Genomic DNA, 24,615 nt, shown 5'->3' on the forward strand with positions numbered 1-24,615 from the left:
GGAGCCTCCACAACTGGAGAACAATCATCGTGGAGAGCAAGCACTGTTCAACTGTCAATGTATCCGCGTGTGCAGTGGTCACACGTTGGTGTTCCAAACACGCAATGATGTAATCAGTAGGGTACTTAAGGGTTCCCAGCCCTGCTGTTGTTCCTTGGGTATCATTAGCTGTTCATGAACAAATCCCTGTCATCTATCGTCACATTGAGGCAACATGAGAGTCAGAAACACACCCATCAACGGCGCAGCCAGACACGATGCGCAGGAATGGGCTCGTGAGAAGCTGGCACAGATGACACTGGAGGAAAAGGTTCTCCTGCTGACCGGTCAGGACATGTGGCGCACCAATCCCATCAAGCGGCTTGGTATTTCCAGAATCAAGACCTCGGATGGACCTGTAGGCGTTCGCGGCGGCACATTCGTCGACGGCATCAGCGCCGCGTCATTGCCAACTGGGTAAGAACAGCCCTTCAACCCTCATCCTAGGACCAATCTTCTCACAACGAAACAGTGTCTCTCTCGCTGCCACGTGGGATCTTCAACTTCTCCAAAGTCTTTGCGACATCATCATCACAGAGGCAAAGAGCAAGGAAGTGGATGTGATTCTCGGCCCGACCGTCTGCATTCCCCGAACGCCTCTCGGTGGCCGCAACTTCGAGTCCTACAGTGAAGACCCCTTCCTCACCGGAAAGCTCGCCAGCACCTTTATCAATTCCATCCAGGCTCATGGCATCGGCGCCTGTATAAAGCACTATGCCGCAAACGACCAAGAGACGCGCCGCTTCTTCGTCGATGCTCGCATCCCCCCTCGGGCACTCCGTGAGATTCACCTGCAACCTTTCCAGATTGCTATCCGAGATAGTAACCCATGGACGCTCATGACGGCGTATAATAAGGTCAATGGGACATTTTCGTCCGCAAACGAGTTTCTTCTTCAACATGTTCTGCGTAATGAGTGGAAGTGGGACGGCGTCGCTGTCAGCGATTGGTTCGGAACCAACAGCGTCGTTCCCTCCGTCAAAGCAGGGTACGTTTCATTACAGGAGAAAACTGCATATCGATGTTACGAAGCACCATTACTGACTTATAGCATGCACAGACTCGACCTGGAGATGCCCGGCCCTGTTCGAAGACGGGGCAAGCACCTCCTCGACGCACATGCGCAAGGTTTGATCGACGTCAAGTACATCGATGAGTCCGCAACTCGTATCCTAGAGCTCATCCACAAGACTGGCAAGCACAAGTACGACAATTGGAAGGAAGGTCAAGAGAAGGCTTCCGATTTGCCCGAGCATCGCGCTCTTCTCAGGCAAGCAGGTGCTGAAGGTATTTCATTCCCATCTGGTTCCATGCAGTTGAGCCACGTTATTGACAGATCCTAGGAATCGTCCTACTTAAAAATGAAGCTGAGACCCTTCCCCTCAAGGACCTCGGGGGCAAGAAGATTGCTATCATCGGTCCCAACGCCGCCCGATCCGTCGCCTCGGGAGGTGGCAGCTCCAACCTCGTCCCTCACTATCAAACAACTCCATACGACTCCATCAAAGACGAGATAGCGAAGAAATGGCCTGATGCCCGGGTCTCGACCCATGCTGGCGTCCCTGCCCACCGCTACCTGCCTCTTCTAGACAAGGACGTCATGAAAAACCCCGGAACAGGAGGGAGTGGTTTTCAACTATCGCTCTGGCGTAATCTGACATTTGAGGGTGAGCCCTTCATGGTCGAGAACAGGCCTAGCTCCAACCTCGTGTGCTACGACGGTCTTCCCCCTGAGCTGACTTGCGGTGAGCGCTACTGCTACCGCGGACGCACCACCATTATTCCCAAGACTACCGGTATTCACCAGTTTTCTCTTTCAAGTTGCGGACCTGGCAAGCTTATTCTCGACGGAAAACCCCTAATCGTCATAGAGCGCCATTGCTGGTCTCCCAAATCGTCCCTGTTTATGAGCTATGGCTCACCAGAAGAGCGTGTGGACGTGTACATGGAGGCCGGTAGGTCCTATGAGCTGCTGCTTGAGTCACTCAGTCGCGAGCCCAAGCCGTATGAGATGGACTACCTGAGTGGCGAGCTAGAACGTGAGGAGATCCAAGATGGAGGGCGCATCGGCTTTCTTGAGAACCAGGGGGATCTCGATGCCTTCTTTAACGAGGCTGTCGAGCTCGCACGTTCGTCTGACGTTACCATTCTCGTTGTTGGAAAAGACTCTGAATGGGAGACTGAGACCAGCGACATGGAATCCATGAACCTCCCTGGCCGTTCGGATGATCTAATCGCTGCTGTTGCGAAAGCTAGCCAAAACAACAATGTCATCGTCGTCAACCAGACCGGCAGCCCCGTTGCCATGCCTTGGTTGGATGAGGTGCCCGCCATCATTCAGGCTTGGTACCAGGGTCAGGAACAAGGTAATTGCATAGCAGATGTCTTGCTAGGTGCCGTCAACCCTTGCGGTAAGCTGCCAATTACCTTCCCCAGGCGCTTGGAGGATACTGCGTCATTTGACAACTATCCCGGCGAGAACGACGTTGTCCGTTATGGAGAGGGTATTTATGCCGGATACCGCTTCTTCGACCATCGCAAGATCGAGCCTCTGTTCCCTTTTGGGGCAGGCCTGTCCTACACCACTTTTGAGTACTCGAATGTGCGCCTCGGCAGCACAGAGTTCGGCTCGCTCGACGATGAGATTCAGGTCTACGTCGACGTCACAAACACAGGCTCTGTGGACGGTAAGGAGATTGTGCAGCTATACGTCAGCCAGGAGAGCCCCCGTCTCGGTCGTCCACCAAGGGAGCTCAAGGGTTGGGCCAAGGTTCTGGTCAAGGCGGGCGAAACAGTCACGGCCGAAGCCACGCTTGACAAAGTCAGCTTCTCGTATTGGGATGATGCCATCTCACAATGGATCATTGAGGGAGGCGCAACATTCCACTTGACTGCAGCGCGGGATTCGCGGCATGCTGGTACCGTGGCGTCTGTCCGCACGGGGGAGAAGACTTTATCTTGGGTACATTGAGGCGAAGGACGGCGAGTGAAAGATCAGCAACCTTTTTGTTCGTCATATGCTAGCCCTTTCGTATATGGAATCATGAATAGCCTGGATCATCGTATGGTCTCGAGTAACGGTGCCTGACTTGTGAGTTTGCGAGCTGACAATCTGTTGTTCCCTAAGCCGAATCTGGTCCCAATCCTGGGGTAAAGCAGCCACCAAGCGGCCCAGTCTGGAGGCGAATATGAGCTGAATCTCAAGGACAAAAAGGCTTTAATTGATCAGCATCATGTGCAATCTGTAGATACCAAAAGAGACACACCTTCGCCACGAATTAATAGGGTGTAGAAGTAATGGCAGCGGCTGATGTAAAATGCCGCTACACACCGTTGACAAACGTGCCGCACGCAGAGCAATTATAGCTCCCCGCTCATCATCCGCAGCGTCTGTGGATAGGTGATGATCTTCTCTGTGAAGGATCCGATACAGGTATGGGCGGTGTATAATGGACTTTGCAGAGAAATAGCGGGCCATGAGACAACCTCGTAATCTGTCCATCTTTGACCATGACTGCATGTCTCCGAAAGTGAAGGTGTATTCTGGCGTGTTTTCAAACGATTCGAACTTGAAATCGGTAGGCAGGCAGCTCCGCCACTCCTCAAGCTGTCGATCCAATTCTTGTATCAGGGACCTGGAAGCAGAACTGAATTTGAGAGCTGCAGGTGCAGCATCTGACGCTAGGTTATCTTGGTTCCTTTCTCTGCTATATAGGTGATAGATGGTCCGGTTAAGTAGCAGCCGCATGGTGATGAGGCTCAGAAAAAAGAAGGAATACTGAGCATGCTGAGGGTCCCGGCTTGCGCTTGACTTGAGGGGCAAAGGTATTGCACCCTCGAGTTTCCCAAGCCCACTAGCAGGGAAATCAAATTCGGCGAGTATTTGACTTTCGTGCAGATAGCCGATCCAAAACAGCTCGCACTGATGCGGCTCGAGTTGAGTCTGCAAGGGTACAAGGATCAGCATGATGGAGCATGCTTTGTGGATAGACTGCCACGCATCGTAGACTCTCAAGTTGCTCGAGTAAAAGAGCCCCATGAGAAGCAAGCATTGAACACTGTCCCAGTCGGCACCTCCAGCGTGTCGAAAAATGTCCAATGCAAGGTTCAGGAATCCCAATCCCACTTCTGCTGGATCCTCCCGCGCCCACTCCCCTTTGCTGTTATAATGAGCAGCAACTGCGCCTAAAGCGCAGACCAAAAGGACGATGCAGCTATCAATACCTTCTGAGAAACCATTCTTGACAGCATTTGATAAATAAGTCGAGTGAAAACATGCCTCATCAAGGACAAGACAGATGGGGTGAAAATGTGAGAAATATGCTTCCGTCAGCGCCGTTAGCTGACCAAGAGATAGCATAGCAATCCATGATGATGGGCTCATCGATGAGCACTGTAAGAATCGGGGAGGATGGGTCATGAAAGGCAGTTTTGCCTGCTTGATCTCCACGTCCATGGGGTACTGCAGCTCCTCCTGGCCCAGCTTAAGTGGCGAGCATGGCCACAGTAACAGGTGCTGTGGAGCGGTAGAGTGTCGTTGTGTCAGGGATAGCTCGTCATGAATACGCTCTGTGTCAAGAGCTGGATAATGTGCCGAGAAAATAGAGATGGGAGCATCAAGAGGCGAACCAGAGGGGGCAGACGGCAAAGTAAACGAGGGGCTAGCTGCAGCATGTTCACGCGTACGCGTGTCATACACGGCTCTAGATAGCAAGCACCGCTGTTCTATCTGCTCCCTCGCAAGCGAATCGAGCTTCTCGCTCATGTTTCTCAGCGTATCGCGGAGCTCGACGGCCAGGATCGTTTTGCTACATGAAGAGCGTCAGTCGAGTGCACCCACAAGGCAAGGGCAGCACGCTGATTGTACTTACCTCGATCCAATCGTGTCATCGTATCGGCAATGTATTGAGAGCCTCGCACAGCGTTTGCACGCTGGCTTAGCCTCGTCACATTTAGTCTTGCGCTGACGGCAAGCGTCACAAGCCTGCCAAGCGCGCAGTTAGCAACAATTATTTCTCCGAGAGATCGGCCAAGTGTTAGTTACGTTGAGGGCTTGCCGGCGCATAGAGGAAGTTGACGGCGGAGCACTTTGCGCCTCCTCCATGGTGACCGACGCCGGCTTTTCGCAAGAGGTGGTATCAAGGGCGTGGCATTGATGGCCGTCGCGTTTTTGATGTTGCTGGGTTTAAGTGCACAGCAGTGTCAGTGCGAGTCAATCGCGGAGTCAATGCTGTTGGCCTGCAGTGGGTCTATACTGTACCCATATTTTACCCCAAGTTATCGGCTACTTCCTCCATCGTGAATGCCTGCTGGTAATTTCGGAGCGAATAATAAAATATCAACCTTGAAATGTAATAAAATAAACTCTAGTCAGTCATCAAAAGCAGTCTGTTACACGCATGTCAATGAGCAGTATGCACAAGAGCATTGACGCGAAGCAGTTGCCCGGCTGAGGACGCTCCGGGTGGCTCCATACTATCGCAGATGCAGAAATCCATCGACGGAGTGAATCTACACAATTTCGGTCTTGTCTCTATTCTAGAATTCCTACTCTCACGCATACTCTACCGACAAACTTCCCCTGTGTCATCTTTTTAGACGGTCATGCCAGCGTCATACTCGGTCGCGACTCGGGGTTGACCTGGCCGGATGGCCAGTCTGTATTTTTCCCAGAGTGAGCTTCTTTCTCGTGGCGCGCTGCGTCGGACGGCGCCCGTACCTGTATGGCAAACACCAGTGTAGTGAATCTGAGCGCGGACCTCGTGTGCCTTGGGGGGAGCGACCTCGATGTCCTCAAGGGTAAGGTCCTTGCCGAATTCCCACGCGACCGCAGCCTTGCAGGTGATTGTCTGTGTTGTCGCTTTGGTCAGTTTTCGCAGCTTGTATGAACGGCATCGTCATGGGCGCCGAGCCGCCGCCAATGGAGGGGTAATTCGTGCACAATGAGGGGCAGGGCCGACTTGCCTTGCCTACGGTAGACGCCATAATGTTCTCTGATAGAGTCAACGGTGTCGAGTGTAGAATCTTAGATGTATATGAGAAAGAGTCGAAGAGGACGATTGAATCGCAATGGCCGGAGATGAAGACTTAAAAACAGATTGGGAGCTGCGACGAGTGAGCTACCTAGGTCATGGCGGCGTTAAGCCCCGAGTCCGGTCGCCACCTAAAAGCGGTCGTTTTTGTCTACTTTTTACGAGGCCGCAAGTCAAAAGCCAAGCAGCTACCCCGCTGCGGAGCTATAGCGGCTCCGACTGTCGTTGCCGTAACAAACTTGAACAATGCCAAAGTCTGGGCGAGATGCCGAACAGCGAGATTCCCCGACAAAAGGCAATACGATGTCCTGGGATTAAGTCGCGAGACTTGGGTTTTGGTCCATGACGATGTGACATCTAGAGCCCGTTGCGCGGGCAATGACAGTCTTTTCAACACGCGGAAAAGGGAATTTACATGACATTGATTTAACCAAAATATTCGTAAAAAATTGCCATTTCTTCTACATCACTTCCCGGCAGGCTTCCGTGGGCTATTATACGCAATACCGATCACATGATCGCCCGTCCATCTATGTCTCCGCCCGCGCCGCACATATCACGGCATCGAGCTGCTCCAGATGTCAGACCGCAGGCACGGTCGCTGAAAGAGTCATGCTTTCAAATCAACAGTGAAAAGAACCTGCTTTGAAACATTGTGACATGTTTTTTGCTTTTCTTTTTTCTTATCGTTTTTTGTAAACTTTGAAACCCCCGCCGTGCCTTGCTTGGTACCTGCATCGTTAAAATATGCCCGAGCGAGGCACCCGTCTGGTGTTGCACTGCCGTAAAAGCTAGCCACAGCTTCAGCCACAGCTCCTAATGCACAGCCACTCTTTGCTCTGCCCCACACTCGTTGACGGGCTTCGAGCGACAGCCCCGCCATGATGAAGCTGCATACGCCATCACAGCTTGGTGAAGCAGCTCGTCTAGCAGAAACCCAGAAACCTCCTCTGTCGTAGCGCTGCTCCAGAGTCCATCAAAATGCCTGTATGCGACCCTTCTCATACGCTCCATTCCCTTTCTCTCTCGCCATACCGACTATACCACCGCAATGCACACCTTCTCCCCGCCCGCACGTGCTGACTGACGTCTTTAGGCCTACAACTCCGTCTTCAACTCGGAGCCCGACCCGCGCCTCATCGGCAACTTCCCCCTCCTCCCACTACGCACCAAGGTCCGCGGCCCGGCCTACACGCTGCCGCTGCCCAGCCCGCCGCTGGCCGCGTCCGAGTCGCCCGACCCTGACTCGGAGAGCTACGACATCCTCGATGAGGTCATCTCGCTCTTCCGCGCTAACACTTTCTTCCGCAATTTCGAGATTTAGGGCCCGGCAGACCGCCTGCTAATCTACGGCATCTGGTTCCTCAGCGACTGCCTGACCAAGATCAAGCCCAACGCCACGGTGCGCGATGCGCAAAAGGAGGTGATGAACCTGGCGCTGGAATGCACTTTGCGCTGCCGGGCGATCCGGCGTGGCCGTTGAACCAGGTATGCTTGCGCGTGAAGATTGACATTGTTTTGTTTCTCTTTTCGATGCGGGATCGGGCTAACATTATGGTTCGCTAGATGTACGAACCGCCTCGCGATCGACAGGACGCCGAGCAGCTCCGCCAGTACATGGCCCAGATCCGCCAGGAGCTTGCCATTCGCATACATGCACGTGTCTACGAGGAAGACGAAGCCAAGCCTAGCAAGTGGTGGTTGAGCTTTACAAAGAGAAAGTTCATGGGCAAGGCGCTATAAACGTGACTGGCCGAAATGGGGGCAAACATAGACTATACTGCTTTATAACGTCAATATAGCGAACACATTTCTTCAAGAGCACGAGGCTGGGTTTACTCAATACTTGGGACTTGCCCATATAAGGCTGCAAATTTAAATGACAATGCCAATGCCAATGTTCATTTACATGATACGTCGTTACAATCCAAGGGTATTTCGACCATGCCAAAGCCTACATCCTTCACTTTGTAAACTTGCCGCGCGCCGATATTCTTCCCTCTGCCGGAATCGCCCTCCACCCCGTAAACAGGTACCCTTCCGCACCACCCTTGCCCATCATCAATGGATGCGTCCTGCCCGGCAACACCTGCAAACGCTTGGCCCTGCTCGTCTGTACCGACACACCGACCATGAGCGTCGGATTCATAGGAAACTCTGCGGAGCCGTCCCACGACTCGAGTTCCGCGAGCGACTTGCCCTCAGCGGCGGGCGGCGGGCTCGTGACCCACGCGGCGCGACGCCCGATGCTAAAGCAGTCGGCCAGCTGGGCGAGGAGCTCCACCGTGGGCGAGGGGCTCCACCGTGGGCGAGTAGATGGCGACGGGACTCCCGCCAGCGAGCAGCGGCAGCGCGCTGCGCAAGACGGACACGGGGTCCATGGTACTGGCGACAGCGAGCCCCGCGAAGCCGCCCGCGCGGGTGCCGTCAACTATCTGCCGGGTGCGCGCCCACCGGCGGCGCTTGCGGTGGTAGTTGCCGCGGCGGTTCGTCTTCCAAGTGGCGAGCTCCTCGATGGGCACGTCGGCGGGACGGTCAGCGTACGCGGGGTCGTCGTCCGGCAACAGCACCTGCAGCCAGCTGACGGGCAGCAGGTGCGTGGCGAGCGGGTGGTAGGGTTCTTGCGGGTTCGGGTCGCTGGCGTCGAAGCCAAAGTAGCGCAGCAGCGACAGGTTCGGCTGCGAGTTGGCGTGCACGACGGTGATGGAGTTGCTGAGCGCGTAGTGCGGCGCAAGGTCGTCCTTGTACGGCCTTTTGCGTGGCGGCGGGCGCGTCGTCGAGACGGCGTCGTCGGCGCCGTTGGCATCTTCTGTGGCAGCATCTTGCGCAGGCGCCGGCTCCGTGTCGTCCTCCTGCAGATCCTCTTCATTTTCATCACGGTAAAGAATGCCCATTCTCTCAGCCATGGCGGCGACTAATAGACCGCCGGTATCGTCGACTGCTAGCCATCTGCCCCCGTGAGGCGTCGTTGCGCCCTCGACAGGCACACCGCCAAAGTGCACGTCGGCCCAGCACCCGACCAGTGCCAGCAGTTCTTGCCGCATTTATAGAATCTTGCTGGCGTCCTTGTCCTCGAGCATCCACTGCGCCAGCATGGACACGTCCAGCGGCAAAACCGTAAAGCGGCGCACATATTTCTTCTCCTTGAGTAGCTTGTATTTTGCCAGCGAGTAGGCAGTCTTTTGGTCAATTGCCGTGTGACGCACCAGCAACTTGGCGACAATCTCCCTGCCCGCGCCCGCACCTTTTCGTTTGAGCTCCTCAATCTCCTCCGTTGTCAGCGTTTGGCGCGCCCGCTCGTCAAACGTCTTGCGCGTGACGACGCTTTCGGTGCTGCCCTCGGCAATCTCCTCCACATCGGCAAGGGCGAGCTCTTCGCCCACAGCCGCCGCAATCATGGCTTCATTCACCTCATTACTATTTTCGGCGGCAGGCTCCGCCTCGGGCGTAGCGTTCGCCGCCTCGTCTTCTACCGTCGTGTCGATGAGCGCATCGGCGTTGAGCTCCGTGCCGGGCACGACGCGCAGTCGCGAGAATGTTTCGGGTTCGCGCTTATCTTGGACTTCGTAGGTGAGGTGGTACGGGCGGTCGAGAAGCAGGTTGCTAGGAAAGGGGCCGTATTTTCCCAAGCTCACGGTTCTGTCAAACAGCTGGTTAGCGGCCAACACTTGCCACTGGTCAGTGTGTCGATGTGTGATGTGGTATCTTACGTGTTGGGCGTTATTTGTAAGATTTTACATTGCCATTAGGAAGCTTCAGTGCTACCCAGGCATTGGGCTGTACCGTATTCCGGGGCATGACGTTTGTGTGGTGTCGCGCCGATGTGATGCTCGAACGCTCTCGCAGAAAAAGTTTCCCGTCTTGTATTTTGTCGGCCCCACCTTGCAGTTCAGCATGTAAGTCGGCACGACGACTTCACTGTGCCGATCGAGATATTCCCTGATATGATGAATTGTGGCATATAAACTGTGGGGTTGAATTTAGATTTTTGATGAGTTCTCGTTCTTGATTTCGTGAATATTGCCACTAGATCAGCGCTTCATGAATCATAAGCGTCTCTTCTACCGCGCCTGTCATGCCAAACCTTCGCCATTCAACAACATGCCGTGCACATAGCATTCTCCGATCAGGGTCCAGCCATGTTCGCTCCGTTCTCTTCTTTGGTGAAGCACAAATGGTGTGGTTCCGCCATGGAGTACCACCACAGCGCTCCCCGGCTCCATGCTGTCTGGGCCGAGCACGAAGTGGCCATCTGTTGTGCTGACAGGCCAGGCGCCGATGCCTTGATAGCTAACCGGAGCATCTGCAATACTAAGTACACCATGTTGGAGCGAAAATAATGTTTCTTCTGTCTGATAGGGCTTCCCACCAGTGACCAGATACAGAGGTCGTTTGGCGGCTTTAATTGACATATCCTTTGCCAGAGAGCAACCATGGGATGCACAGCATCTGTTGACACAAGAACTCTATATCTATAGATGCAGTTCTGGTTCACGCAAACTGAATCTGGCTAAAAAATTGGTCGAGTGTAGAGCGAAAGGTGCTGGCGATGCCTCTGGCTTACATGTCCACGGCTACCCTGCACACTTGCGACTCTGAATCACTGCAATCTTTATACACGGGAGAAGGAAATCGTGAGTCACTACCTGTTCATTCTGCGATGGCAATTTTTCTGTGGCTGATTGCAATGCGAGCGCTTAGAGTTGCTTCATAAATTCTCGTGGCTAGCCCCCGTGAGACGATCGCTTCAGCGGCTGTTATTGTGCTACCGTAAAGGTGTAAACAGCCGCCGCAATGGAGTGGTCATATGCCACTCGCAAAGGCGACTTCGACAGTGAAGCTTGACCAACGACAGCTTTCGCCCTCCACTATCAGTACGTAGAGGTTTCACGGGCCAAGTATCCTGTCTCTTGTGTACTATTTAGGGCCTGTTAGGTCCCAACTGCGAAACAGGAACACCTTTGCGAAATTTGCTTGGGTACTGAGCTGCATTGGCAGTGTTAGGCACTCATTTATAAATGTTGTAGAGTCAGTGTTGGCAGGCTCCCAAGTTCTTGCCGATCGTGGTTGGCTTTGAAGCGGGAACGAGATTCGCACGTTCATTCGCCTGATTTGCGCCTTCGTCTGCAGGTCAAGGTTGTGTTTTGTGACAGGCATGCAGCCAATGGTGGCCGGTCACAGTGAATGTATTCAGAAGGCTGGTGGCGAGGCTTGGTGAAATAGGGGCATATTACGGTGGCGCCGCCAAATGTCTTATCCCAGTGTCCTCATACAAGATACATATTGACCGTGACAATGGGTTTCCTTTTCAAACTCTTTCATCGCGTCAGTCTGCTACATCGCGTAATTCTTCTTACGTCTCGAGGTCTGCATTTGCTGTTGGAGCAGTGAAGCTATTGGCATGCGAGTCTCACTGCGCATGCAATATATTCCTCCACCCGAGACACTCTAGTCTAAGCCTGCATAATATCCTGTCTTACGTCGCCCCCACACTCTTTCAGCTTCGACTGGCAGGACCCAACAGATCTAACCCAATTATTACTACAAACAGCCTCGAGAAAGAAGCAAGCTGACAGCTAGTAACAACGTTTTTCATCGCGAGTTCTGTAAACCATAGCATCAGTTGGTAAAGGCGAGCTGCAGAATGTGCTTATTCTAGAGACAGAGCTGGCTGGCGACAGGAGCGCCAGCCTGACGCCGGGAAAGAGCAAGGCACTGAAGCGCAAAATCGATCTTTAGTGAGTTGCAGCTTCAAGAATCCATCATCACGCGCTCGCTGCTGAAACAATGAATTAAGTCTTATGCCGGTCATGACTCTTTGTTTCTGCTTCCATCTGATGGATAAGCTCGCGCTGTCTTACACCTCAATCCTCGGCATCCCGGAAGACCTTCACTTGACTGACAGTGACTATTCTTGGGCGAATGGCATATACTGCTTCGGGTATCTGACCGCATCGTATCCGGCGGCAGTCCTCATGGTACGCTGGCCGGTCGCAAAGTTGATCGCGGGCTCCCTATAAGTCGCCGTCTGCTGGTGAATTGAGCGAGATGAGGCTGATTGACGAGGTGCAATGTAGGCTCGCATGGGGCGCAATCGCAATGCTTACTGTGACTTACCGCGATGCTACTGGGCTCTTGATCAATCGCTTCTTCTTGGGCGTGGCCGAGGCTCCCCTCACGGCCGGGCTCACCATTATCGTGGCAATGTGGTATACACGAGAGGAGCAGCCGTTTCGACAGTCTTTGTGGTATCTGGGAGGCAGCATCGGAGGTCTTGTTGGTAGCTTTGTAGGCCTCGGCGTCACCAACATACACACTATTGCATCATGGAAGGTACGTCAGCCCTGAAATCGTGGCATTAAGCAGATGCTGCCGATTTAACTAAAGACTCCATAAATGTACAGGCACTGTATCTTATCCTTGGAGGCGCCACAGTTGTTGCATCTGGGGTCGTGTTCATCATGCTCCCCGATGTGCCCTCGACTGCTTGGTTTCTCACGAAACAGGAGCGCATTCTGGCCATTGCCAGAGTCAGCGACAATCTAACAGGCATCAAGTCGACAAACTCTCGGTGGCCACAGCTACGCGAGGCGCTCTGCGACATGCATACATGGCTGCTCGTTTTGAACCAGCTGGTGCTCAACATTCCCAATGGAGGACTACATCCGGTATGTAAAAGTCAAGTGACGATTCTGGAAAGCCGAAGATGTATCATGATCTGCCAGCCGTCTGCGCATCGCCATCGTCCCTCGCTGAAACCGCCATAGTTTCTGAATATCTTTCTGCGCGGCACTGGCTTCACCAAGCGAGAGGTCTTTCTCCTCAATGCGTGCCAGTTTCCCATCATCTTTTTCATGAAGCTCTACGTGGGCTGGGCCAGCACGCGGTACAAGAACACGCGCATTTTCTGGATGATTGTCTGCCTGTGCATCAGCGCCTTCGGCATCATTCTCATGCGACAGCTCCCGCCGCACCTGAAATGGGGTCGCTGGGCGGGCGCGGTTCTGACCGACATGTACACGGCCAACTATGGGCTGCTCGCCGTCCTCACCTCTGGCAATTTCGCGGGCTTCACAAAGAAATCCGTCGCGTCTGCTCTTGTACGTTGCAAATTTTTCTTCTCGACACCTTGCACCAACGAGAAATTTGCTCTAATTACCCCGTGCACTAGATCTTTGCTGCTGGCTGCGCCGCAAACATTATTGGCCCGCAGCTCTACAAGGGTTCAGAAGCACCCTCCTATCCATCGGGCTATCTTGCCATGCTGATCTGCATTGTGGCCACGATTGTTATATCTGTCATTACGCTGTTTTACACTCTGTGGGAGAATAAGCGTCGCGATAAACTGCCTGGTCAGACGGAAGCGGCCACAAGCGACTTGAACGACATGATGGACGCTATCGTAGTGAACTTGTCGGACAAGACGGATAGGGAGCTCCCGCGTTTTAGGTACATCTATTAGCGCTGCTTGATCTTATCAAATCACGGGCGGTGCAATGTCTTGTCACCATGGCGGCGGCTCTGGCCAGGTCGTAGGTCTGGTACTGCCTGCAATGAGCCCAACTCGGTAATTCCCTTTCATTCTATGGTACCTTTAGCAGCAGCGGCGCATCATTTCGCCACCCACATAAAAGGAGACTTCGATTCAAGGGAAGATCGTGCGGAAAATTTGGAATTCTACTGCGGAACTGTTCGGTGGGTATAAATCGGATCCCGAACAGACATCTAGCTAGCTTTCTGGAACGTCGCACTTCCGCCACGCAAAGAAGCGAGAGCTAATGGGAGATAAAGTCGGGACGGTCAATCGAACCTACCACGGGTCTATCCCACACGTGGATGTCAAAGTAAAAATTCTAACCAGCGTCAGGGCGGAGAATATTCCATTAGGTTGCAATTAATCAGAGAGTGCTGGGATCTCATTGCTAAATTTTCGCCAGCATTCAGCGGCGCTTTACGCCCAGAGGTGGTGTATTCCAGGTGACTTATTATAAGCCTGTCTACATGATGTTCGTAAATTCGTGTGAGTGATTTTCGGGCCGTCATTCCAAATAATGGCGCCTCAAAAGAGCGACACAGTGCGCGGTTGCAAAGAATATCCATGTGCTCCCTACCTAGTCGGTGGTCGCTCTGACTGCAAACTGGTATGGCACGCACTGACAAGATCCTTCAAACCCCGATCTGGTTGCAGATCGACCGGGGGTAGTGGATGACCATAGCGGAAGCAGCGGTATAAGTAATCTGTAGCCTGCGCCGGGTTAGGCAGTTGGGCAGATATGGCAGCCCAACCAGCATCCCCCATCCCGATGCCCACAGTGAACGTTTCCGGCAACGATATATATGTCGGTGCGGGGAAGCATTCCTCAGCCGCGACGACAATAACAGAACTCATAGGAGACTGAAGCGTGGAGATTGAACGTCTCTGACTTCTCGCTCTCAACTAAATACTTCCAACTACATACATACTTTGTTCATCAATCTGAAATTGGTTCCGCCAAAATGTCTTCCTGCGATGTTTGCAACTCTGTGTTTCGCAACATAAAAAGGCAACTAAGCACTGCTTCTGCCAGCACTGCGAGAAAATTCTAGCATCTTCAGAAGGCCATCAAAATCACATCAAGGATGTTCATTGCCACAAGTGTCCAGCTTGCACGAAAACCTTTGTGTCGAGGCTGTTGTTGACGAATCACCAGAAGGCCCAGCGACACTGCTACTGCGGTGACTGCAATAGAGTGTTTAGTACCACTCAAGGACTCAAATCACATATGCAGACACTACTACACTCGACGGAGTTTCGTTGCTGTGATCGCGATCGGGAATTCAATAGCGGCGCTGCCTTGGATCAGCACCTTCGGGACAAGGTTCATCGGCGTCCAGCTGCCACCAAGAAGAGCAAAGTGCAAAGGGCCAGCAAGAAAAAAGCCGCAGCAACTTTACATTGCAGCAAGTGTTCTTGTACATTTGCTACCGAGGTGTCGTTGGAGCAGCACCGTACCTCTCCTGCACATCGGCCGTTGGCAAGCCTGAGTTGCTTTGCCAGCACATTGTGCAAAACAAAGTTTTGCACCCCTTCTGCCGTGCTTCACCACTTCGAAAGCGGCGCTTGTTCATCAGGCATGGATCGTGATCAGATGAAATTCTTAATCACAAAGTATGATACCGAAAGGCTCATCACCAAGTTACCGTCTGATGGTACTGTTCTCCATGAGGGTCAGTCAGATGTCGGTTCAGACCTCATCCGCACACCGTCAAGTCTGTCCTTAAGCTCTATGGCCAATGGCTGTTGGACGCCTACAAGCGGCAGCTTGTCTGACTGGACAACCCTTATCTCCCAGTCTCCTGCGCACATCGCTGCCCTTTCTGCCCTCTCAATCGTCGCCCCTTCCGAGATGCAACAGCTCTTCAGAATCATATCCGCTCAGCGGCTCACTACAAACCTTTTATCTATTGTCCGGCAGCAGTAATTAGGAGCGGAAACGGCAAATCAAAAGCTATTCGAAAATTTACCACCGTAAGCGGGCTGGCACAGCACCTCGAGAGCGGCGCGTGCATAGGTGGCGAAGCCAGCTTTTGGAAGGCAATCAAGTACATAGACACGCGCCTGCAGAAGATGGAAATGCCATTCAGGCTTACTCAAGGCAAAGAGACGTAAAACCCCGAGATTGTTGTGATGGGCCCGGACGAGGCCGGCCTGGTGGAGCGTAGTGGACGGCAAGTTGCAGACGGCAGAAGTGTAATAGCACCTCGCTGTACCTAGTTTGACTAATGTCTGATGTTCAATTTCTATAAGAGTTAGGTTGTCAAGAGGTGTTGATTGATATTGTTGCGCTAATCAGGGGACTGTCAGTATCATCTTACTCTTCTTTAATTTTTATCATTTGCTTCTTTACCTCTTTAACTTCTATTTAGTCTTGTTTCTGTGTCTATTTTCTTCCCTCTATACCCTGCCAGTGTCTTCAATCAGAGACAGGGATGGACTCTACGAATACCTGCATGTCATACAGAGAATTGCGCCCAAGCCTAACAAAGCTTGGCAATGTCGTAGTGAGAATACAGTGCCTCCGATAAAGGCAATCCCTTTACACCAAGGTCCTGATCAACAGTCGACAATCACAACTGATGCACACACCCACCCTCAGAGGAACGATATCTTCAAAATGGTGTTGCGTACGACTCGACGGTCTTGTGCGTGTGGCAGCTACTGCTGTGGGCTTTTTGCGGTTCTCCCCGAACATCACATTGGTAATACCAGCTTTATATATTCTCTTATATATCTCTATATATTATTATTTGATTTTACTATAGATAGGCACTTAACTTATCATTCATTTATTTATAGCACTAGTAACACACCTTACCGCCGATGTCGCAATCTTATAGCGAACCTTTAGCCTGTCTAAGCTCTTCCAAGCTCTTTTAGCCTATAAGTAATAGTATTTAGCTAGGCTGTGTTATACTAGGCCAGCCTATAGAGGGGTGACTGTAGAGGGGTGGCCCTGTCGACAGGCCACTTTGAGGGGGGGTTTGTTATTGATCAAGCGATGGATATGGCTATAACTTTTGGCAGTTTCGACGCTAAATAATGTTTAACCGACACGACGAAGTGAACCACCATCGGCTCCCGGCTTGAATGGCCGGCGATTGGAAGACATCAAGAGAGCTAGCAGGTCGAAGATGCTCGTAACAGGTGACCGATAGATCAATTATTGCCTCATCGAAGGACGGGCGGACGCGCGTGACTACCTATGAGCTAGCGTGTATGAAAGACGTCGCAGCTTAGTCGACTTCACCCTGTGACCCCTTTATATGTAAACCCCTATACTATATTATATAGCTCTAGGGTTCGTCTAATGGGCTAGACTCTGTAATAGTACCAATAATACTATAGAAGGTGGTAGTAAGAGGGACTATAGTTAATCTGTCTATGGAGGCTCCTTCTACCCCCTTTCCTCTCCTATCTTCCCTTACCTACTTCCTTCCTCTCTCTATCTCTCTCTTACTCTCTCTTACCCTCTACTACTCTTTATTAAACTCTCTATCTCTCCCTATCTACACACCTACATTACCGCCACTACCTAGTACTTAGTAGTTAATTGCGAAAAGTAGTAGCTCTATATAGGCGTTAGAAAGCCCGTTCGCAGGATCTGTCATAAATGAATGACCTGCTTTTGACTTAGATAGTCGGTCGCGGAGCTCGTGGAAGGGTTAGGGTTACGCGGCTTAGGTGGCCGCTAGTCGAAAAGCAAATGCCTACACTGTTTTGCCAATCTCTACACTCCTAAGGGGATTGAGAAAAGCAATATCTTAATCTGAATTTATATAATGACACTTAAACCTTTCCGTAATAAAATGCAAAACTTGTTTAGAGGAGCGACTTCTGTGTCTGACCGAACACCGCTAGTAAGAACGACAGCGTACGAATAACGCTGATGTGCTACCATGTATTAACAAGCAGAATGCTCAGGCAATAAACTTGCGAGTAAAGTTACGCTAACGCCATTGCCGTTGCCACTATTCTGGCCCGCCAGGCCACCATCTTGACCGTCTTGAAAGGGCAGGCCGGGCAGGCCGAGCCGGACATATTACCATTTTAGTCATCCACCAGCACGCGACTCGCTCAAATGCACACCTAACCGATGAAGACTCTGAATGTCTCATTATGATTCATCTGCACTCATCACTTAGTTTGCATCATCCTTGAATGATCGCCGCGTCGTTCACTCATTGCAGCATAGCGTCATCATCGTCAACGCGCCGAGACTGAGTCCTGCTCCACCCGGCACACCACGAGTGCGCCTTAGTATTTCATCATTTTTCAGGTCCATGTTTTCTACATGGATGAGAAGGTTGACATAGCTTTTTCGACGGAGCAAAGCCAACCAGGTCCCAAACTCACATTAAAATTGAAGGGTGGCCGAAGACACTGATTGGGTATTGTAGGCATGGCACAATTTATGGAATTTATAATTGCAAAATGAATTAGAAATGGGATACCTGCCCTACAAACAGGTCCATAATGTGTAGGACCGGTTGGAACCTTCCCGGGCTAACGGCCGGAATAAGCAACGTATCGCCATGAAAGCCATGATTTAGAGACGTGGTTCATATAGATCCCTAGACATGCTATGCAGCACTGCCCCGCATTTGTGGGCCCATCTTTTCAATTGGCGTTAGGTGATTCTAATGTCTATAACACTGGCGCTATTGGTCGCTAGAATGCTGTCCTTGACTTTATGCCTGGTAAGGGTACCATGAACGCGGCGATTATGGTAAATAATTGCCCTATGAGCTTTCTAAATACTAAGCTTGCTCCGGTAGTCAGCGTTTCTGGCGTTAATCTATTTTTGACCTATCGGTGAGGAGGTAATTCTGAGTTCTGTTATTATTAGCGATGGTGTAACCCTAGTATGATCCAGAGCGCTAGCTGATAGCCTGTTTCGTTTAGAAAGATACTTATTGGCAAATCAATAAACAATTTTCTGTAAGGATGCCTGGCTTGCTCAACATCAGAGCGGAGCTCACGTAGGTCGCGCGGCGTCGCGCGATTGGCTGGCCGGGCGAAGGATTTCCGCAAGGTCATGCTAATCTCTTCGTGCTAGCCATGAACACTGACATCGGAGCTGCTTTACATATTGCATTGAAAACGCCTGACCAGCTCCGCGTACATCAACAAGCCAGGAGGGGGAAGCGTAGAGATGCAAGTCTGCAGTGCAGTTTCAATCCAGTCAAATATTTGGTTTAATCTTGTCTTGCTATTTTAATCAATCTATTGGCTCCTCTATAGGACTGTTTGCGTCGTGTAACCAACTGTCGAGTCTAGGTCTTCATCTATGAGATGAAATAGCTAGAGTCGCATCCTAGGCTGCCATGTAGTTATCCTGAACCTTGTCGCTAGCGAGAATGCACTCAATCCTAGACTTCTTCTCCACATTCAAGTAATTATCGAAGAAATCTCCCAACTTATCAAAATAGATCTCTTTCGCGTCATTAACAGGTTTGGCTGGCTTGGCTAGGAGGGCCTGCTCAGGCCTAATAGGCTTGATAGGTTCAAAGCTAAGGGGTCTGCTACCGTCGCCTACCACCTCGACCTCGGGTTCGTCGTCTACGAAGCCCCAGTTTTATTCGGATTCGTAGTAGTTAGGGCTGTTGTTTGTCTTGGGGCAGAATTTCTGGAACGAGTTAGAGATAGCCTCGCGATGAAGAGGTTCTTGGTTGCTTACATCAACGGCGCTAGCAGGGGTAGCTGCGACCATGCCGCCGAGCGAAGTCAGGAGAAGGACAGAGAGGAGCTGTATCTTGGAAAGAATATGAAAAGGTGGATAGAGTATAGGAAGTGATGTAGTAACTGTACTACGAGAGTGATGTGCGTTGTTGGTTTTCGAACGAAATGTCTGGCTTATCGTGCTGGTTATATAGGCTCGTCGAGTACTCGTCTAGCGACGATTATCTTGCAGGATTGATTCATGTAAGTTCTAGGTTTAAGATAAGACGATAGAATAAAATCAACGTTAATGGCTCTTGACCGTAGATCGACTTATAATATGGGTTAAGTAATGGGCTAATAAGTACATGAAACGCATGGCACTTATGGTATAGCCATTACTCTACCCCTTTATCTTCTTTTGACAGTGAGGCGGAGCTTAAGGGAAGCTGTTTAGGGAGGGATTATGTTCGTTTTTAAGCCTCTTAGGTAGCCGATGAAATAGCTAGAATAAGTTTTCCTGGGGCTTAAGAGCTAGGCCTTGTTAGTTAAGTGGCCCTCCCACCGCGTGACTAGTAGAGAATCTGCGAACAGCAAGAGTCAGCCCTTCTTAATAAGTCTCCATAAAGGCGGTACTACTTTAGTATTAGTTAATAAATCCGCCGTAAATAGGGAGTAAGAGACGTTTATGACTAAGCCTAAAATAGCTTAATACTTCGCGAAGTGTGGATGTCTATTATGATATAGTGGTGGGTGTGTGGCACGTCTTTTTTTTGGTCTCCATGCGCTCGGTAAGGTAGGAAAGGCCCGCTATAATTAGCCACTGACCGCCCACGTGGTAGAAACAACTGTTCAGTTCGTGGAGAGGTGGTGGAGAGGTGGGGAGAAGCGGAGATTAGTTCTTTTCCACACTTAAAATAGGCATAATATAATAAGCGGATTAGCTAATTAGAAACGCGGAGCCTCCTAATAGTGTAGGCATAATAATACCTCCTCCTTATACTTAACACTAGCACTAGTACTGTAAATAGTGTAAAATACTATACTATTATTCCTCTAATTTAATCTAGTTTGATTTAATTGTTTACGTCTATTAGCGCCCTCGTGCAGGCTTTTAGACATGCTATATTCGACGTGGTAAAGGTATTCCCAAAGACCTCTATTCTTTAGTCGCTTGAAGGGCCCCACCTAGTAAACCTGATTAGATAGTTATATACTAGCTCCTCCCACTACCTTCCTTGACATTACTTATGCTACGACGCTTAGAAAGTATATGAGACTAAGGCAGGCAATGGCCTCGTAATGAATGTCCGACTACGCCCGTCTATATAGTCCCGGCGAAGGACATATTATAGCGCGTTAACGAAATAGGATGACGTGTTATGTAAGGTTATAGAGACCTAGTAAAGAGGCGCATGGAGCCAGGGCATGATAAAGTTAAGGTCATGACTTATAACTTATTAGTATAGCCTCAACCACACCCACGGGAGCCTACACCGAGTTCTCGTATCCTAAGATCTAAATTACCCCTATAACTTATAACTATAAATACCATAAATCAATCCCATAAGTCATCTCGACTAGCAATTATACTAAGCCCATAGTATGCGTTAGTATATGTGGCGGGTAATAAGCCTAGTGTAACGGTAGGTGGGCGAATCCGGCGATAAGGATAAGTGTAGATGAATTATAATGAGATATTTAGAGTCTTTATCGATTGGATGACGTGTATGTGGGCAAGTCGCGTGTTGGTTAAAAGCCACACGTTATATTACTCAGATATCGTTAAGCTTAACGATAGCCTTAACGTAGCACCTAGCTAGTATTTCAATGAATCGTAGAGCTTATAGGGGCATAAATACTTCTGTTGGAACTCATGTAAACGTTCTTCTCGTTATATAATGCCAGGACATGTCTGCGATAGTTGTGCGACGTCTGAGCTTTAGATAAGCGCGCTCCCGATCGCCCTTCTACACCCTCGAGTAAGGACATGCCTACCAACTTAGGCGGATTATCCTTCGAGTCTCTATGGCTTCTTCATGCTTTAATGTATTAAGTAATTGACGTACGGGGCTATATGCCTTATCTGCCATCTCCCCACGTTATGGGAGGGTTTCGTCGCAAGCTAGGTGTCTGTTTATCTGTCTATCCTTACTATAGCCAGCTCAAGGTTTTGTTACGTGATTATATGAAGAAGGATAGATGGCAATAAGGGTATAATTTATTGAGAAAAGTTGGTTTAACCTTGTTAAGCTATAGACTTAGGATGTATAAGTGTACTATCTTGTCCTAGCCTTATACCAGCAGTCTCTTAACATCACATAGAGATTAACGCTTTTATCTTTACCAACTAACTTCGCTCTCTATAATCTGTTGTCCTTCAATTTGATCTCGAGCACTCACCAGTTGACCTAGTAGTTATCTTACTCCTGTTTTCCAATCAACCTTTCTCATAACAGATTATAATAACCGCAAAAATGGCCCAACTTACTATCGCCACTGTCCTCACCTTTTAGTCTCTCTCCTACTTAGTCCTCGACCAACGACTACCCCCCCTCCTAATATTATATATACTAACCTAGGCCCTTTCGCCGTAGTTGCCCTCTCCGCTTACGCCGTCGTTGACCTCGCTGGTGCTGCTAACGTCGGTAACGACCTAGGTAGGTAAGGCTATAGCTTTAGCGGCGCCGGTACTGGCAGTGTCAGTGTCCAGAATGGCCAGAACAGCCGCAGTGATAGCTAGTGTGACCAGAACAGTGTTCTGCCCGGCCAAAATGGTCAGGATAGTCAGGATAGTGGTCTGCCTGGCAAAGATGGTTAGGATGGTAGTCCGCTCGGCCTGCCTAGCAAAGATAGCGAGGACGGTGGACTGCCCGGCCTGCCTAGCAAATATGGCGAGGATGGTTAGTATTGTTAAGACGCTGGTCAGGAAGGGGGTCCGCCCGGCCTACCCGGCAAAGATAACGAGGACGGTAGATTGCCTGGCCTGCCTGGCAAATATGGTCAGGACGGTGGTCTGCCTGGCCAAGATGGTCAGGGTGGTCAGGGTGGACTGCCCGGCCAAGACGGTCAAGATAGTGGCCTAGGTGGCCAGAATGGTGGCAACGGCAATAGCGTTAAGCGTAACTTTGCTTATAAGTTTATTGCCTAAATATTCTACTCGTTAATATATGGTAGCTTATTAGCGTCGCTCGTATGCTATTATTCTTGCTAGTAGTGTTACTCTAACACAGAAGTCGCTCCTCTAAATAAAATTTCATACTTAACGGAAAGGTTTGAGTGTCATTTATTATAGATCTAAATTAATATATTACTTTCCTTATCCTATTCTAGTAGTAAAGGTGGAAAGGTAATATTAAATAGAATACCTCTAGATCGTTCGATAACCGTTAGGGGCATTAGCGCTAGCGTATTAACAAATTCAATAATCTAGTAGCTATTAGTCTTATCTTTTATGGATCTATCTCTACTTAGAGTTATTATTTAAAAGGCTTGCGTTTAATAATAGCAATTAAATCGATTTTGTCCTAGTGCTTTGATTTCTTGGAGTTAGTACTTCTACTTCTTAGGTTTCGCCGGAAATGTTGTCGGTAATAGTTTAATACCAATTATTAGGTCTATTTATGTCAATATAGGTACCTGGCGTAGCGCGTTCCTGTGCGGTCCTAAATGATCTAATGTGTTATAATCATAAAGAGGAAGATGGTGTGCAAACGGGTGAATCATGCACCTAGCTGAATTTAGTCATATACTGAGGGGTAGATAAGCTGTTTTTAGCGCTGCCCTTAAATCAAATCACATTAAACAAACTACCAAATAAATCAAACAAATCAATGCCAAAATCTCTATCAAATAAATAAATACGTAATATTAGAGTTAATTTGCGTTTAATATATTTAATATGACTCTATATTTGTTTAGCCTCTACACGAATAGTAAGTAACCCTACCCTAGGTATTAGCCTGCATGATAGCTGGGTATATAAAATCACCGCTAATAGCTCGATAAACTTAAGTATCTTTCTACTATATGCCATATCGCGTCGCGTCTTCGGGGAGCGCGTTCTAGTGGCGCATGTTTACTGATCTAAATTGTCACTTTTAATACGATAGATGCTAGTGCTATGAAATGGACACCTCGCTGGTGCCGTCTGCGTTTTCGCTGATGAAAACCTCTAGAAACCTATCGAGCCAATTTGAATCAGGCTCCGTCGTAATAGTCCCGGACGATACAACAATTGGGGACCTACCGCTGGCCGTATAGCGGAATAGGCGATGTGTCTTGGAGGAATACTTATCGCGAAAAGGCTCTAAGGTTAGGAAGAGCTGGATTAAACTCCATGGGCTGTTTGTTGTCGAGCTTAATGCTAATGATAAACCGCTAAATGCGTACTAGGTTTATTAGCTTTGCGACATTAAGGGCTAGGCCGTGTTTTTCGCAGCGAGTGCTACTATATCCGCTGCTAATTACCTACGCAAGTATGCCTAACGCTATTCTTACGCCCGACGACTCAAAACCTGATAGACAAAGAATACATAGAGTTTTTAAGGGCAGCCCCGTCGCAGATAGCGACCTATCGACTAATGAATTTGATTAAGCTAAACAACCACGTCTATACTATAGCGCTGTGCCTAAAGCCAGGATTAATATCGTGCGGGAGCTTAGCGTGGGCCTTATTGTCGATACTGATTTGCCCTTCTCTATCTTCACGAATCCATACTTTGAGTAACTCATCTAGTAGCTCGATCCCCAAATTGCTAGTTAGGTACTATGGAGCCGATAATTAATAAGCCGATATCTAAATGATATCTACTATGCTAAAAAATGCGTTATTAAATAAGAGCTTAGCCATATGCTTACTAAGATCTATCTAGGATTTGACTTTTGGATGTCGCCTACTCGTTATGTAATTATGGCTATGACCGCCCACTTTCTCGATCGGCAAGGGTGTTATTAGATGCGCCTACTTACGCTACGTCGTTAGCTAGGATATCATAGTAGCGAGAATCTAGCTTACACTCTTCTTAAAGTCGTTAGAGAGTAGGGGCTGGAGGATTAGGTCGGAGTTATTATATCTAATAACGCCACGACCAACGATATATGCCTTCAAAACTTTTACCCGAATCTAGACTCGAGCATGAAAGTAGTAGATATACGTGCTAGGCGTATGCGTTGTTACAGTCATGTTTTGAACTTAGTTGCGCGTATATTCCTATACGGAGAGGACTATAGAGCTTTTGAAGCTAAATCGTAGGTTTTAGACCTCCTCAGCCGCTAGGAAGAAGAACTAAGGCATTAGAGAAAGAAAGGGCTAGTGGGCAAGCTCTATAATATCATGAAATTTGT

General features: G+C 49.7%; 6 protein-coding genes across 6 annotated transcripts; 3 read left to right on the forward strand and 3 right to left on the reverse strand.

Moving 5' to 3' along the window:
- Positions 1–214: 214 nt before the first annotated feature.
- V2A60_008792 (glycoside hydrolase superfamily) lies at positions 215–3,010 on the forward strand (the record flags this gene model as incomplete). Its single annotated transcript, XM_083260064.1, has 4 exons — positions 215–456; positions 512–1,027; positions 1,100–1,326; positions 1,383–3,010. 4 exons carry the CDS (start codon positions 215–217, stop codon positions 3,008–3,010), a joined length of 2,613 nt encoding a protein of 870 aa, XP_083116190.1.
- A 2,623-nt stretch (positions 3,011–5,633) lies between these two features.
- On the reverse strand, positions 5,634–6,024 carry V2A60_008793 (uncharacterized protein; the record flags this gene model as incomplete). The annotated part of the gene is made up of 2 exons (XM_083260065.1): positions 5,634–5,888; positions 6,013–6,024. The coding sequence occupies 2 exons, from the start codon at positions 6,022–6,024 to the stop codon at positions 5,634–5,636; spliced, it is 267 nt and encodes an 88-aa protein (XP_083116191.1).
- A 1,028-nt stretch (positions 6,025–7,052) lies between these two features.
- On the forward strand, positions 7,053–7,814 carry V2A60_008794 (actin-related protein 2/3 complex subunit 3; the record flags this gene model as incomplete). The annotated part of the gene is made up of 4 exons (XM_083260066.1): positions 7,053–7,058; positions 7,168–7,344; positions 7,396–7,494; positions 7,638–7,814. 4 exons carry the CDS (start codon positions 7,053–7,055, stop codon positions 7,812–7,814), a joined length of 459 nt encoding a protein of 152 aa, XP_083116192.1.
- A 220-nt stretch (positions 7,815–8,034) lies between these two features.
- On the reverse strand, positions 8,035–8,977 carry V2A60_008795 (uncharacterized protein; the record flags this gene model as incomplete). Its single annotated transcript, XM_083260067.1, has 2 exons — positions 8,035–8,337; positions 8,375–8,977. 2 exons carry the CDS (start codon positions 8,975–8,977, stop codon positions 8,035–8,037), a joined length of 906 nt encoding a protein of 301 aa, XP_083116193.1.
- Positions 8,978–9,115: 138 nt separating this feature from the next.
- V2A60_008796 (tRNA (adenine(58)-N(1))-methyltransferase non-catalytic subunit TRM6) lies at positions 9,116–9,869 on the reverse strand (the record flags this gene model as incomplete). The annotated part of the gene is made up of 2 exons (XM_083260068.1): positions 9,116–9,745; positions 9,810–9,869. The coding sequence occupies 2 exons, from the start codon at positions 9,867–9,869 to the stop codon at positions 9,116–9,118; spliced, it is 690 nt and encodes a 229-aa protein (XP_083116194.1).
- A 2,301-nt stretch (positions 9,870–12,170) lies between these two features.
- Positions 12,171–13,533, forward strand: V2A60_008797 (uncharacterized protein; the record flags this gene model as incomplete). The annotated part of the gene is made up of 4 exons (XM_083260069.1): positions 12,171–12,404; positions 12,476–12,739; positions 12,839–13,171; positions 13,243–13,533. The coding sequence occupies 4 exons, from the start codon at positions 12,171–12,173 to the stop codon at positions 13,531–13,533; spliced, it is 1,122 nt and encodes a 373-aa protein (XP_083116195.1).
- Between the last annotated feature and the right edge of the window lie 11,082 nt (positions 13,534–24,615).

Source organism: Cordyceps javanica, chromosome 6 (assembly GCF_051103115.1).
Source record: "Cordyceps javanica chromosome 6, complete sequence".
Taxonomy (NCBI): domain Eukaryota; kingdom Fungi; phylum Ascomycota; class Sordariomycetes; order Hypocreales; family Cordycipitaceae; genus Cordyceps; species Cordyceps javanica.